At 38.0% G+C, this 16,566-nt stretch overlaps 1 protein-coding gene across 7 annotated transcripts in view; it reads left to right on the top strand.

Annotated features, from left to right (window-relative positions):
• ENTREP2 (endosomal transmembrane epsin interactor 2) overlaps positions 1 to 16,566 on the top strand; it is a 103,805-nt gene that overhangs the window by 59,970 nt on the left and 27,269 nt on the right. For 4 of the 7 annotated variants that reach the window (XR_007628126.1, XM_050309312.1, XM_050309311.1 and 1 more), the window contains exons 5-7: positions 6,747 to 6,854; positions 13,460 to 13,522; positions 16,114 to 16,274. Coding sequence is in view for 6 of the 7 variants with exons in the window: in XM_050309312.1 (XP_050165269.1) it covers positions 6,747 to 6,854; positions 13,460 to 13,522; positions 16,114 to 16,274 (332 nt within the window). In the remaining variant the exon portion in view is untranslated. The remainder of the gene's footprint in view (positions 1 to 6,746; positions 6,855 to 13,459; positions 13,523 to 16,113; positions 16,275 to 16,566) is intronic. The other 3 variants (XM_050309314.1, XM_050309313.1, XM_050309316.1) reach the window with 3 other exon arrangements.

Genomic DNA, 16,566 nt, shown 5'->3' on the forward strand with positions numbered 1-16,566 from the left:
CAGTTATTTTGTAATGTATTATTGCTGTCTGATACTTGCATGTAGAAGGAGAATGTTATGCTGCTTTGGTTTAGTAATGATCCAGCTGAGTCTTTTCAATTGCTTTTAACAGCTTACTTAGTCCAGAATACCTGCAGACATTTACTATTTAAATAATTGCTTTCTCCTTTACTTAAAGTGCATCTTCAGAATGGTTTTGTGACTACAGAAGCAAAGAGAAAAGCTGATTCCTTCCTCTGCATTCAGCATAAATATTTGGTTTGGAGCTGCTAAAATTCAAGTACAATATAAATAGTAAATGCCTTTTCCAGGTTACTGATTCTACTCATTAGTTGTAAGCTAGGCATCACTATTAGAGATTTATGTACCTCACAGTTCTTGCAGTCTTCTTTGTGAATCTCCCCTTTCCTCTCCTTTGAATCCAAGTTTATTGTTACTGAGTTTGTTGATAATCAAGCCTACTCATATATTTTTTTTTTTTTTTCATTCAGAACGTACTTTCACTTGCACAACAGAGGAGGATTACTACTAACATGTTCTTTAGGGTTATGAGAACAGATTTGCCTCAGATTTATTATATGACCGAATGCAATATTTTAATTTTGCTTAATGACTTCCCTGAAAGACTTCATAATCTACTTAAAATTGGATAAAGCTCAGTGTAGAATGAGTAATTTCTTATCAGATCTTTAAATGCTGGACTTGTTTCACATTACTTTAGAGGTACCTGACAATACTCCCTACACTCAAGTGTATTTACCACACTGATACCATCAAGAATAGAGAGCTTCAGGGTGGGCTTTGCAGTCTGAACTGTTGCTCTCCTTTTCCTTCCTCCGAAGGTTTTGTGTTCCTGGCTTGGGCAATGAGTGGACATGGCTGTAAACCTTTTTCATGGCTGAAAAGCTGCTGGAATCTGTTTATTACACCCTTGTTATTTTGTGGAACCCTAATCCTTCAGCTGTCTCCAAGTCTCACGTCTCCAATACTAAATTGAATGCAAACACCTTAGTTCAAAGACAGGCAAACTCTCATGCAGGCAGAGCAAACTTTTTGAGTTTACTTTTCTTAAAGAGCAGCTGTGCAGTGCTCCCTTAAAAATATAGTAAATATTTTAGGTGCAGGTGAAATAATGAATTATATTGTACTTTCATACCTTAAATCTATTTTATGAAGTGTTGTCCATCTCTCCATTTGCAGTTCAATGTGTGTTTGAGACCTGTATGGTTCAGAATTGATTCTTGTGTCTTCCCTGTAGTAGAGCAGCTATATTTCCCAGTGTTTTTCAGATGCATCCACTGAGAACAACTGAAGTTATAATTGGAGTTAAAGGATTGTTGTCCTTGAATTCATGAATGAAAGAGGTACACTGACAGTAATTTCATGGACGAAAAAGCTTTACTGCTCATTATCTCTTCTCAGGATACAGTAGTATGAGAAATGAAGCACCATAATTGAAGTCAATCAAGGAGAAAAGAAATCATCTCACAGAATTGCAGAAGTGAAGCTGGTTTTAGCCATTGATCGGTGTGGATGTTTAGATCCATGTGTTCAGGGCTACTGATTACACAGTGTTCTTTTTACACATCAGCAAGCTTATTTTGCTCCTTTTATTGTGTATTGACTGAGGTCTCAAAAGTGCAAAGAACTTAAGAACCTTAAAGATTACAAACCTTTTATTTCCACAGGAAAATAATCTATTGAGCCAGCAAAATATGAGTGTGCTGTAAAGGGAGTTGCCAGTTCAATACTGTTGCACAGACTGGAGCTCGTGGATTTGTGCTATGTAACTTTTTTTTTTTTGTAAATGAACATAAGGAACACATTTCAGAAAACATAATACATATGTTAAATGTTGTAAATAAATGTGGAGACAGAGGAGTAAGTGGGGACAAAAAGCAATTATATGTACTTTATTTACTTCTAGAGCAAAATAGGTTTAAATACAGTTTCTGAATTCTCTGTAAGGAGCACAGATGGTTAATTTTCTGTATAATACTTGACAGACTGAATATTTTCTAGTAATAGTGCTTCATCGGTGTGGTAGGGTTTGAACTGAATGTCAGATTCCCCGGTTTGATGTTCGTGCATGTAACTTAAATGACAGCATAGTTCATTGATTAAATGTTTACCAGAATCTTCATTTGAGTTGTGAAGATGTCCAGAGATTCCTGTTTTAGTTTGGCTTACTTGATGGTTGTGAAAGGCAACTGATTTTAGAGAGGATTCAGTTCTAAGTTTGTTTTCTAAGAGAAGGAACTCTGTGGGTCTGGCCCACCCTTGGAGCGAATTGATCGTATTCCAGTTTTGCTTTATATTTGTTGTGACGGGAGGTACAAATTACATCATGAAGGGAGAATTTCAGAGGGGTGAACACACTTGCAGTGAGTGTTCTCTGGTTATGAAGGACCCAGCTCTGCCAGTGCTCCTATCACTAATGGAGGACTCAGGCCATTGTCACTTTTCATTTTAGATTTTATCTCAATCCAGAGATTTTCTTGTGCTAACAGCTGTTTTAAATTGCTTTGTTAAATGATTGTTTCTGCAGTTGAGCTATCGAAGTGACAAATCAATCGGCAATTTTTTAACTTATTCCAATTTAATACCACCTGACTGCCTTACCACCCAGCAGTTTTATGGAAAACAAAGAAAATCAGTGTTAAGAACAAATTGCTTTTTAACTATATTACAATATGTTTTTTTTCATATGATGTTCTTACAGAATTATTTCCTAAAATTACATTTTTTGGAATATAAAATAATACAAAAAGTATTTCAATTAAACGTTAAGATTTTCAAATACACTTAGGTTTTTTATTACAGCTCCTATTTTATTGTATTCTGTAGGCTTTTGGGCTACACATTTAGAGAACAGATTTCTTCTGTATTTATGTATTATTTTAATTGTGCTAATAAGGAAGAACTGTAAGGTGCAGTAGCACAGAAATAGTGTCCAAAGAATAATCCTGAACACAGCTTAAATCAGGAAAAGAAAAAAACTAGATGTTCTCTCCTAAAGTTATGGGTGGGTATATGAATGAATGATAGTGTGAAGAAGGTTTGAGAATCACAAGTGTCCTCTGGAAGCACAGCATAAGTCAAAGGTGTCTGTTATTGTGGAGGGAAAACATAACAGTTATGTAGATAATGACACAGTTAATTTAGCAACTCTTTATCTGTAATAAGAATGGAATACTACAACCATGAAATCTTGCTGTTCACATATCAGGATTAGATCTTAGCTTTTGAGATTTACTGAGAGACCTACTGGGGAAATAACTGGCCACGGAGAAGCAGCTCCCAGTGCTGTCTGCCTCCAGTGGGTATGTATGGATGGATCTAGGGGTGCTTCCAGGCAATTCTGACAGGTGCTTCCACTCTGGAGGGGGTTTGTGTCCTCTGCAGTTAGGGAGTTGAGGTGTATCAAGAAGATTGTGTACGTAACCTGTAGAAGAATAATTCTACCTAGTATCTTATACCTATCAGAGCATTAATTATCATACAGACATGCTGAAGAATCATATTTTTGTTTTAAAAATACGAAAGTACCCAGAAAATTCTATGTAAGAGAAGATTGGTTCAGCCATTTCTCGGGAGCAAGGAAACATATTTCATACCATTGCAGATTCATGTGTTGTGTTTTCTGATCAGAGTTGTTGCAGATGTCAGTCAAAAATCTATCACTAAGTCCCCTTGATTTTGTGTTTAGTATAGATTTCCTGCTCCTTTAGACACCTCTAAATGTAGCTGGCTGTGGCCAGGTGCTGTGGAGAATTAAGATTGCCCCTGATGTGGTTACTGCTTTTTCAGAGACATTTCCTAAAGGCCATGGTGTCCATTTGTTGTGTTTCTCCTGGAGTCTGTATAAGCACCTGCACTGCCCCTCTGCTAGCATGTTTGGCCATGGAGGGCTTTAGATCTTGAAAGCCTGTTCCTGCTCATTTTTTATCTATAGTTGAATAAATGGGTGTCATGAATTACCTAATTATTTTTTCTACAGGGCACAGGGAGGAAATAATGTTTGCAGGGTGTGGGGGGGGGGGAGTGGGGAGCAGAGGAGAAGGGATTGGTTGTGGGTTGATTCTTGTTTGAGTTGAAACAGATGTTAGGAAAATAAGCCATAACAAATAAAGAAGTACTGTTGCTTTAAGAAATACCTAGTGATGGTGAGGATACCACAGTCGTTGCTCAGTTATTACATTTTTGGCTGATAGATGTCTGTTCCCTATGGATCTTGGTTTTACTCTGTGCTTTACAGTATGTGAGGAAGTAATTATGGGGGGAAATTTTGTCCCTTTTCTCTTTCTATCCACGTAGAATGAAATGGGTTAGGTTTATTCCTTATTTTTTATAAATGAAAGATAAGTGTAATTGAGAATGAGGCTTGGTTTTAGCTTTTCTCTGATGAAAAGAGTTGTATCTTTATGGTGTTGCTTCTGTTCTTACCTAGTAGCAGGATAAAGAGGGTAGTATTTCTGTAGGGAAGGATCTGGAGTTATGTTGGACAGAAGATGAATCACTGATGTACTGTTGCAGAAAACCTCATTCTCACCACTGCAGGATGTGTAAGGCACTCAAAATGATCCTTATACTACAGTCAGCACTTGCAAGGCCTTCAGTTGTGCCCAGTTTAGGATTCTGCATTTGAGGAAAAATGTGGACTAAGGTGAGGCGAACCAAATGAAATTAATGAAAATGATCAGAGACCTAGGAAGGTGATATCAGTTGAGGATTGGAGGAAATGAGTTTAATAGGTAATGGAGTAAAGGTGGAAAAGACTTCAAGAATTATAATAGAGTTTACAGGTATAAAAGTCTGCTGTGTAATAGCCTGCTCTCAAATAGAAGAAAAGGAGCAATGGTTTTCAGCTGTGGGATGGACAGGAGGAGGACACGGATGGTAAAGATAAACTTTGGAATAGTGGGATGAAGCTGTGGGATCTTTAGGAACAGACCAAAGAAATGAGTGTTAGAGGCACTGAGTCAGTTGAGTGTCTCAGTCAGACAGTTGAGTCTGTCCTGAGGCATGTAAAGTTTTATGAGGGTCTTGGAGACGCTTCGAACCCTAATTCAGAGCTTTGATGTAGATTTTATTATTTGGCATAAACGGTATTAAGTTATGCACACTAAGATTAGCTAAATCTTCTGGATCTAAATGACTGTATTAGGCAATGAATGAAGTTTCTTCCTGCCAGGAAATAGTCCTATTTCTACCCCAGGTCTTGTCTCTGCCTTGGTGTTCTTTATGCAGGCCTGCATATGAACGTATGAATGTGCAGGGTCTCTTTTTGTGCCACAGTTAACTGATTGAATCTCTAGGGATCACCTTGTATTGTACCTCCATTTGAGTGCTCCAAGAGGATCTGTATGACTTTGTGTTTGAGTGAGTCCTCTGTATCACCTGCTGTATGTGAGTTAGAGATGGGCCCTCGCACTGGTTTGCTGTTGATGCTGATGATTCATTACTCCCTGGCTGAGGGGCTGGCCAAGACGACAGAAGACTTTGACCAGATGAGCAAGAGCAAATCTGACTCAGTGCAAGCTATTAAATGACTGAAACTTGTGGGCCCATTTATTGGCTGCCTGGTTCCCATGGCTGGCATTTCCATCTTCCAATGACGGTCATTCAAGGAGCATGCAATTACAGTGGCAGGAGTAAATCTGCACCTTTCTATCATTTTTTTTCAGTATTATTGGAAAACAGCGAGCAGTGCATTGATTTTTATAACATGGAAGTTATTTTATGCACTGGCAGCGACTGAAACACTCTTTTAAACTTAGATCCTACGGAATGTTCTTTAAACAGTGAATGTTTTTACTCATGGTATTGTAACAATTTTGATTTTGTTTTTCATCTGTTCCCTCTGCTGCTTTTTCTCAAATGCTTTTACTGGCTGTTCAGAATGCTAACTGAGCGACATAATTGCCACAAGTACAACAGCTACGCAATTGCTGTACAAGGATTGTAGCAGCTTTGAGATGTAGTCAGCATGCTAAATCAGTGTTTCTTTTCACTGGCTGTTGGGAAAGTAACAACAAATCCAGTGATTGGGAGAGGGATGGTTTGGTTTGTTTTTAATTATGCCATTGCTATAAAAATGCTTCCATTTTAATTCAGATGTTTCTTTTATTCTACTTAGTAAACAAATACTGTATGTTCTATTTAAAATGTCTTGGGTTTTTTAAAAACATATTGGCCATGTGCACTCAGTTCATCAGCAGGAGGTGAAATGCCCAGGTGTAATCACTGCTTTTCTGTAAATCTAAAAATGTTTCAGATGCCTGCACAGTGTAACAGTCTCTGTTTCATACTAAAGTTGAATTTTTTTTTAAACACACAATCCTAAGTTGTAGATATCCACTACTGAAAGCAATGACGTTTCTGCATGTTGTTGTTTTTAATCAGATGTCTCCTTCATAGTATCTTGCTTGTGATGGTTGTAGCTTGGAGTCTACTGTGAAAGCAGTAATTTGTCTTTTCTTTCTGGGAACTGGAAAATTGAATATCAATATTTCTGAGGAAATATCTGATAGCAAAGAAGGGGATGGAAGATGTTTTTTTCTGTAATTGTTCTCTTTGCAGATTGCTTAAAAAAAATATTGCAGGCTAAATGAGTTCTACACACTTACTTGAGACCACATTAATTGATAGCAGTTGACAGTGATCATTATCAAATTCCTAAAAGCTCTCTGTGTCCTTCGTGTCGCTGAGCAGAGAGATGATATTCTGCTGCCTGTCTCTTGCAGGACCTGTTGTTCAGTGTGTGCGCTCTCAATATCATCTCCACCATTGTCTGTGCTTTGGCAACAGCAATGTGTTGCATGCAGATGGTTTCTTCTGATCTTCTGCAAATGGTGAGTATGTTTCAGGGACAACACAGGATACTGTCCTTATCATAACATATTGTCCTTATCTGTCTGTATTCATTTGCACTTACTCTTTGCTTGTAAACTTAAGCCTGTTTGTGTGGGTTTTTGTCCTGTTAGAACGTGCGTGCACATGGGTGTATTTTTTTATCGGCGTACATCTGTATAATATAGCATATAGATGTATGCAGTATGAATGGTTGCTGTGTTTTAAATGTTAGTGTATTGTATTAGAGGGTTATAATCAGGATTTTGCAATTTGGAGTATGCTATTTTTGTTAATGAAGTTATTAACAAGCTTCAGTTATATATGCACATTAAATTTTCTGCCATTACTTGTATATTATTTTCAGTTTCCTCACTATCCAGGGCAATTACTTAGCTCTGAGATATTAGTTTTCACTGCTACCTTAATGTGAGAATTACAGAGTATGAGATGTAAAAGTTCAAACTTGGAACTTTTCATAGCCCTGTGCCAATAACACTGTTTTCATAAGGAAAACGTATTCAGCTTCAGAGTAGCACTTGTGTTCAAAACGAGGGAAAGGGATCATTAGTCTTCTGTGTAGTCAGCTGCATCACAGGATACTGTCTTGTTTTGGTTGGACAAAGACAGCTTTCCTATCCTAAATGAGCACTGGAATTTGCAAGGTTTCAATGTGATGTTGAGACACAAACAAAGAAGAAAAATTTAAAATCCTTTGTATTTTGCAGTCCAGCTGTACTACTTCTAACCTCTCTATTGCTGGCTAATCTAGGAAATCATCCTGTTTAGTAAATGAGGGCAAGCACATAAACCTGATAGCAGTCACTTGCATCAAGTATTTTAAAAGTTTGCAGAGATGGAAGACTGATCCAGCAAGGCATCTTCAAACCATTTAAACAACACAGAAACCTTGTATGACCTGCCTTGAAGGCATGTGATTGCTTTAAAAATAAATAAACAAATATAAATACAGGGGGTGCCATGGGTATTGATTTAAGTGCATGAATTACAGAGATGAGGTTGTGCTTTGTAGACAGATATTCCAGTCACTGGGTTACAAACTGAGTTAAAGAGTATCTTGGGTCTGTGATCTGGTGTTTGCTTCATATAGTAATGGATATAGCAAGTTAAGCACATGTGCCTATATAATGACTACAAATAGTGCATAAATGCGTTTTTTCTTACAGCACTCTGTGTGTGCATATTGTGCATGTTGGTAGAGACTTGTAAACAGTGCTTATTTAGTAACTTTGGTCTGGATATCAAACAGTTGACAGAAAGAACCTTTTCAGCTAATGACATTGTACTTTAAATATTAAGGGATTTTTTTCATTCTGTGTATTTTTTCTTTTCATATACTCTCCTCCTCCATGATATTTGCTGCAAGAATGCCCATTGACTAAAGAACTTTTTCACCTTGCAGTGATGATGAGGAGATGAAGAGATCATCACACCTTCTGGTGTAAAATGGTAGCAGGGATCCAGAATGTAGCCATACGTATCCCAGGAATCTTAACCTACACTTAGTTTAATGGTATTTAGCAGTGTAAGAGGAATAAAAATGTACAGATAACGGTGAACCAAAACCAATGTTTAAGTGCTTCTGAGGGGCATATGCAAGAAGCAGTAATCTCAATAGGAAGTTGAATTCCTTAAAAGCACATTATTTTTCTCTCTGCCACCTCATTGTTGATGTCTTTTAAATTCTTTCTTTACCACCTGGCATTATGTTCATTTCCTTTTGCTTGCTTCCTGTGCTTTATGCTTCCAGCTTTTCTTCTTCCTGCTTAGTTGTCCGTGCTCCCACCCTTTCAGCTTCATCGACAAGAATTTTCTTCCCTCTCCATGGAAGAAGGGGAATATGTATATATCTTTCTGCTCAATCCCAGTCTTTTCTTGTTTATCAGTTTTTCCCTTTCTTTTTTCAGGTTGCTGAGCCAGATTCCTACCGGGCCTAAGTGAGCGTAACTTCCCTGGGGCTACGCTGACTTAGACCAGCTGAGATTTGACCTGAAGATTTCTTTTTCTTTCACTATTTTCAGCCTGTTGTCCCATGACCTGCAGTTCCCTTTTGCTCTACTGCACCCAGAAATCTGATTTACTTCCTTTTTTCTTACTTGTTAATGCTTGATTTGTGCTTTTCCCTTTCACTTTCACTGATGTGTGCATCTTCTCTTAACCTGGTTGTACCATGCTGGAAGTTTAAGACAAGCAGCAGCAAGAGATACCACCCCCTTAGATGAAAAAGTTTTAATTATTCTGCTGATGCTTTTACTCTTGTTCTGCAGTATTCAAGAACTAGGAAGGCTCTCCTGTAGTAAAAGCAAGAAGAGGCAATAGGGAACCCCCTCCTTGAACATCACTGGGTTGTTGTTAGAGCATCAGTTCTGTGGTTCATGTTCTGTGTTACTGTTCTTGTCTCAGAATTTAATCAGTGAATTTTTGCAAATTTCAAACTATTTCAGTTTACTGCTTAGCAACATAAATTAGGTGTATAATACAGCCTCAAGGAAATCTACAGCATGATTCTGTGAGTACTTGCTTTGCTGCTGGGTTTTGCATACAGTGAGAGTCTGATTCATACAGGCATGCTGACAGTGTTTTATTGGAAACTACTATCTTCTGACACACTGATCTTTAGTAAAAATGTCCTAAAAATATAAACACAAGCTGTCCAGTAGTAAGCACAGATTAAATTTTCCAATGAATTCGAAAAGGAGTTTTTGGTTTAAAATTACTCCTACCTAACAAACATTTGGTTTCAAGTGTTAAGGAAAAAATACTGCAAAATATTGCAAACTATTTTTATTGCTTTATATTTTATATTCTCAATTGTTCCTTATTTCCATTGACGGTTTCGGAAAGTACCCCAAATTTGTCACTTCACTTGAACCTTTCTCACTGTGTTAAGTATATGCAGTTGCTCAGGCAAAAACCTCATACCAATTGTACTCGATCTGGAAGAGTAAGCAATATCATAGTTAAAGACTGAAATAGCATTTGTTACGTGTTTCACTAGACAGTGTAAGGCTGCACTCCATTACAGGGCTTCTCAGAATTGTTTATTCTATGTACACACCCCTCCAGGAGATAAATGTGAATCAAATGAGATTATATCAAGGTTCTGTAACGTGAAGAAACCTCTCTTAATAACCAAACTGTCACTTCCATGACATTTCATTTGTTGCCTAAAGCAGTTTCAGTTTGCATTTTGTCTGATGAATGGCTACTGCAAAAACGCACCCTGCTTTCTTCAGAAGGTAGCTGCCTGAATTAAACAAATAAATACAAGAAATTATGCCCACTGTGGCCAAGCTAAATCATGAAGTAGTGCACCTATTCCACTCCTCCTTCCACTCCACATGTGTTTATACAGTACTTATCCTAGAAGTACTGGCACTAATATAATTGGGGGTATTCTGATTTTATCACCATCACTGTTAGTAGCTGTTCATATTATTTGATGCCTAAAACCATCTGTTATTTTGTAAAGGAAATAAGGTAATGACGACACATGCAAGCTGTAACATTTAATTACTGTTTTCATCAGTCATAAGGATAATTCAGCATGTGATTAACTTAATAGGCTCTAGTCAATATTGCTACTCAAACACCTCACATAAAGCAACTCTGGATGAGGATAACATCTTGCTGGTATTGTTTAACCCCTGTATCCTGGTGAAATAGTAATAAAGCCTTCAGGGTGAAGCTTCACATTAAGTAAGAATTGATTGTACATTATTACATATTATTATTTAATTACATCAAAATCTAAATATTAGGGGTTTCACTTACAGGTAGTGCAAAGCCCAGATGACAGTGCCTTTAGAAATGTGCACTGCGAATTATGTACATCCACAGAAAGATCCTGAATGTAAATGTGGTTGGGTAAATATATTCCCTTCACAGCCACCACAAATGAAATGGTAAAATGCAAACCTTTGGTTCAGGAAAGCTTTTGACATCTTTAACAAATGTGCCATTTTTCATTAAACATTTTATTGGTAGAATAAGTATATTTAATATTTAAGGCTATTTAAAATATGGTCAGTACTTTGAGAACGATGATGTTGTCACAGACCAATCCCCCTGAGACTACAGAGCTGATGGTTTGTGATGGTTGTAGGAACAGCAGCTGGAAACAATGGAGCAGAAAAATATGAATCTGTTGGCCTTACCAAAATACCTGCTGTGTTGCAATTTCCCTTTAAGATCAGAGACAAATTAAAAGAGTCAACAATGGTCCTTCTATTCTTGCAGACAATTAGAAGCTACATTTCCCTTTAGGAGATACTGATTTCAGTATTTCAGAAAAGGAAAACAGCAACCTGTCCAGGAGGAGGACAGTTAATTGAAGACAGAAATATATACCCGAGTGTATTACAAAGAGCTTCTACTCAAGATAGCATGCCAATATTTAATTATATGCAAGTAGAAATTTTTATTTTGTATTCTCGAGAATTAGTAGATTTTTTTAAATGACGTACAGAGACTGAAATGAAAATAATGAATCCTGGGCTCTCCAAAGGATGCATTTCAAAGTTATACAGTACGTTTATTAAATGTGATGTGGAAGGCAGAGGTAATTACATGCAGATATGGGAAATACTCCAGATAAGAAGTTTCCCTTAGAGCACTAGTCGTGTACTGACGTGTGGCACTTCTGGTTTAGATAAGTCACAGTTGCTGAGCAGTGAATCCCAGCAGTGTCATTTCCATGGGGCCAATCGTGTTGATCAGGATATACAGACTACAGAATGTCTGTGATGTTCAGTGGGTGTTCCATATCTGGGAATATGGATGAAGAGTTCCTAATCTCACAGATCTTGGGCAGAAGGGTGTACCACGTGGAATCACATGAGTAACTGTTTCATTAGAGAATTTTGTTTATGGGTCTTACCTGCTGTTTGTTCAGCTCCTTGAATGGGACTCCTCCATCAGCTCTTACTTCAGTGTACTCAAAATATTCAGAACATAAATAATAAACTCCAATTGTTCTGGTCACTTCAGTGACCAACTTTTAGATGACCTGTCAGTGAAAACCTAGATATTTGGTCTGCCAATAAGAGAATGAGTTTTCCAATCTTATTCATATCTATCTAATGGTGTTTATTCCACCTTGAAGAGCAAAAAACTGTGCAGAGTTGTGTAAGTGTGCACAGCACTGCTTTCCTGGCTGGGAAGGGCAGCTGCAGTGTCTTGCTGCAAGCTGGAAGCGGCAGAGGGGGTCACTGGTGTCCAGCCCCCATCGTTGTCTGTGTGGAGTTCTCAGTGCTCTGGTACATGGACCTGCAAGCAAACCTACGTTTTCAAAAAACTTTTACCTCTTCTGGAAGTGGGATATTCTAACATTTGTGTTTCTGATTCTCTGCTTGCTAATAACTTACTGCTGAGGACTAACTTCTGTTTTGAGTAAGAAGTTTTACAGCTTTCTGCAAACAGATGTTTTATCCTTCCCTCATAACTGCAAACCAAATAACAAATTAAGTAGTCCTCGTTATCAGAGCTGTTTAAATAAGTCTGTTATACTCTGTCCAAGTTAGAGGTGCCCAGTTAAAACACGACATTGCACATCATTTAGCACATGCACCGATCTGTGTAATGGCCTGTTGGGTATCAGATGTGTTTCACAGACTAAAGTAAGGCCCTCTTTTGTCCAAGGATGAGAAGACACCTGCATGAGTGTAATAGTTTGAATGCCAAGCTTGAAACACAAGGTTAGTGATTTCCTGAAAGAAGAGCATGAATTCTAGATCTGTATTTCGTTGCCTGTGAGATTTCTGTAAGCTCCCAGCATCCAACGGCTCTAGGAGGTCAACAGAAATGATGTCTTCACATTTCCAGAGCTGGGGGCTTTCTATTTATGCCGAGTAAATATGTTTGAAATATTAATTGATAACTACAAAGTTTTGCAAAGGTTTTTAACACTGTTGGATATTTAGTGTTTACCAGTGGTGCTGTTTGCTGTTTATCTTTGTCTACAACCATTTTCTATCCATCGCTGTTGTAGTGGCCATTAGTTTAATCCCAAAAGCCTAGCTGGGAGACCTGCTTGTGAGAGTTGTTTCATAGTGTGAATTGTGTCATGGTGAGAGCTGCAGTTTTTAAAATGACATTGAGTGCAGCTTGATCTTGTTTGTACTGGTGACTGAACAGGCCACCCCCATTTTCTGTCTGGCAGTTCTTGTTATTGTCTGTCCTACTTGCCATCAGCACCTTGAGACTGATCATTTAGTTACAGATGTCTTATAATACCAGTGATGTGTGTTTCCTTGTGAAAGTATTTGTCAGTGTTTCTTCACCTAGTCCAGCTTTCTCAGCTGTTTGCATTTTCTTCCTGTGTCTTTTTTGGATCTATGGAATTTGCACCAAGTCTTTGCTGAGGCCCTGCCAACCTTCACTATTTGAGACTAACCCTTACAGATTTTTGAAATACATTTTATTGCAGAAAGAATAAGCTTTTGCAGGCTTTGTAGAGATTAGTAGGTAGGGTAGTATGGAATAAGATATGATTTAACTCCCACTTAGTAGCTTTCCAGTGTTTTCTCAAGGGTGTCTGTTCTTTGTCATAATCCCTTATATTTGCTATTGTTTCATTTCCTGCTAGTTTCCCTCTTACAGCCTTTTTCACTTTAATTTCTGTGCCTTCCAGCAGGATGATATCACACAGGTAAACTTGTTTATAAACACCACCCTCACCCCCCCAAATGTGCATTTTCATGTCCATTCTGCTGCTCATTGTCAGTGTTGTTCACGGTTCGCTGCCATGGTTTGTACTCTCAGTGGTGGTTCTGGAAAGGGATGCAAATGACCCTGCTCTTCAACTGACCTGCACCTAAACACTGGGTCTCTTCCTTCTGGAACCACAGCCCCTTCTGCCCTGTGTAAAACCTCTCCCTCTGTCCCATCCCACAAAACGTGTGCTGTAGAAGTGCTGTGTGTTTAACTGCTGGATCGCTCCCCATGTGTGGCTGAATGGAACCAGCTGCAGGGAACCCAGAACTGAAGGGGTGGAGCTGCATGTTCTCCAGTACAAACCAAAGCCTGGGTTCCATGGCTGCATATGGAAACAGTCTGGGAGAGGGTCAGGAAAGAACATTTTTGATTTCCAGACAGAAGAAATGACCCAAAATTACCAACTCTTCTAGGAAAATGAGTGCAGTCCTGAGTTTGGTGGAATCAAGTCGGGTACAAAATATGACCCAGAGTATACAGATATTTGTCTTCATTATAATAAATTTTTATACAGTTTTCAGTAATAAGGCTGAAGTTTGTCTTGCTTCCTTTTTTTCCTAAAAGATTCTTATTTGGGATAGTGGCAGACTGATGATTGCAGAACTTAGGGCAGAAGTTTGGAGTTTAATGGTTAATGTTAACATAATATTACAGTTTGGGAAATGGCTGTTTAAAGATCAGGTGAGTTTAGACCAAATGACTGCAAGAATGTGTTCTTTTCTGTAAGACAAATATAGAAATGTCTGATAGCACCTGGGATAACAGCATCCCACCTCACATGAAAGAGCATCAGACATTTCATGTAACAAAGAGTAAATCAAGTAGATGTCGTGTCTTTTTTTCTGTACTGTGCCATCAGTAGAACACAATGGCTGAGAGTCCTTGGTTTGCTGTAAGATGTAATGATGTAATGATATAATATACTCTGCAGAGGAGGTTCTCTATTAATAGTTATGTGTGAAAATGTCTCTGGAGAGCTGATTAGTAATCAGCTAATAGTTCATTTTCACAAATGGTTGAAATTGGTCCTCCTGATTCTCTGTAATGCTGTGTTATTACAGCTTTGACCTTTGAAACAACATACATGGAGTTTCAAAACATTCAAAACATACAAGGTGTAACTCAGCCTTTTAAACGTCAAAGACCAGTATCATTTCTTTGGTAATGTAAATTCAGCAGAACTACACAAAGTTAAATTTTAAAAAGTGAACAATGTAAAAACTGTGGTATTAAAATTGAAGGTAATTTACTTTCTGTTTACTGGATTTCCTAAGTTATAAGCATTTTCCCTTTTGTTTCACTGCTTCCTAAGTCTTTATCACAGATTTAAACAAATAATAATCTAATGAACAAACCCACAAAGACATGTTGTCTTGTTCCAGTACTAAAAAGGAATGTGCCTTCAGCAGTTTCTTAGCTGACTTGTTTTAAAAGGCAGGAGATAAAGATCAAGTCAGCTACTGATCCAAGAAAAGTGATATGACAGCAGAAGCTTGCCTGGAGAAAAAAAATTCTGTTGTGGTTTTGGATTGTCTTTTGATCCCCTTTTATCCGTGGGGACCATAAAGAGCCAGGTCAAGGGGACTGCGTCCCATGTGATCTGCAGGATGGTCCATATTTGATCTTGAATTAGCTCAGGCCTTTCCTAGGACACTTGTTTACAGTGTTTCTGAGATCAAAGGTATTGGAATGGCTTCCTTAAATCCCTGCTCTGCTAGAAGCTGATGAGGTTGCTGTCACAAATGTTGGCAGTAATTCTCAGTATTATTAATTTTTATTGTTCAGTTGGTTTTGAGATGGAATAAGTGTTTTTCTTACTTTCATACCAGCATTTAAAACCTTTATACTACATTTAAGTGTTCAGTGTCTGTATCACCAAACCACAAACAGCAATTAAGTTGGTTTTTTTTGTGGTTTTTTTTTTTTCAAGAATAATAAAGAATAGTTATAAATGGCTCTTTTGTTGGAAGGGAAAAATAGGTGGAATATTTGTAGTTGTTTTGTTCAAAATTGAATGAATATGTGGTAACCTATCTCTAGTTAGTCTTATTTGAGTTTGTTTTGGGGGGTGGTATTCAGTTTTTTTCCCCTGTAAGTGCAGGGCACTTTCAGATGGGGAAAAAACCCACATAGTTATTTTAGTAGTTGTTTCTATTGTTCATCACTTATGAAAATACAGCTGATTGTGTGGTACTATCATAAAATTGTATACAATGTAGAGTTATTTCTTGAAAAGCTATTTAATTTTAAATGTGTATGTTCTGCATCTTGAGAGTGACTGACTTGGAGGCCCAAGGCCTCTGTGTCTTTAGTCAAACCTTGTGCTGTATTTTGGCAATCTGACTCACCCTTCTCAACTGATCCCAAGTATTCTTATGGTTCCAGAAGTGCCTCTTTGATTTTTATTGTGGTTATTAATGAATTTGGATATTGGTCAGGGATGGTAATACTGAAATTTTGTGGAAATTTTCATTATTAGTGATGATGTTTCTACCACCTGAAGGAACTTGACCTGTTCATTTTCAGTTTCTGCCACAGAGGCCGCATTCTAGCAATGCTGACTGCATGACTCCACACGGAACTGTCCTGCATCAAACCTTGGATTTCGATGAGTTCATACCACCAATACCTCCTCCACCCTACTACCCCCCGGAGTACACCTGCACACCGGTGATGGAGGCACAGAGGTGATCCTTCTTGCCTTTCTTACAGGCGTGCTGTAGTTCGGAGACTAAGAAGCAGGCCTAAGCAGACTAAGAAGCAGGCCAGTGGTTCTGCAGACCAAGAAGGTCTTTCAAAGAGTATGAAGGCAAATAATGACCTTCACTTACATTGAGTGCTTTTTTCCAGAGAGATTACATATGGGTTTTTTGTAAACTTGCCAGGCTACATCTGGAAATATTTGTGTTAAAGCTTTGTTGTAAAAGAGAAATGATGAACTTAGCTAAGACAAGGATAACCATATCTGAACTTAGAGCA

The sequence above is a fragment of the Myiozetetes cayanensis genome, unplaced genomic scaffold (genome assembly GCF_022539395.1).
Source record: "Myiozetetes cayanensis isolate MyiCay16 unplaced genomic scaffold, myiCay2020 scf14, whole genome shotgun sequence".
NCBI lineage: Eukaryota > Metazoa > Chordata > Aves > Passeriformes > Tyrannidae > Myiozetetes > Myiozetetes cayanensis.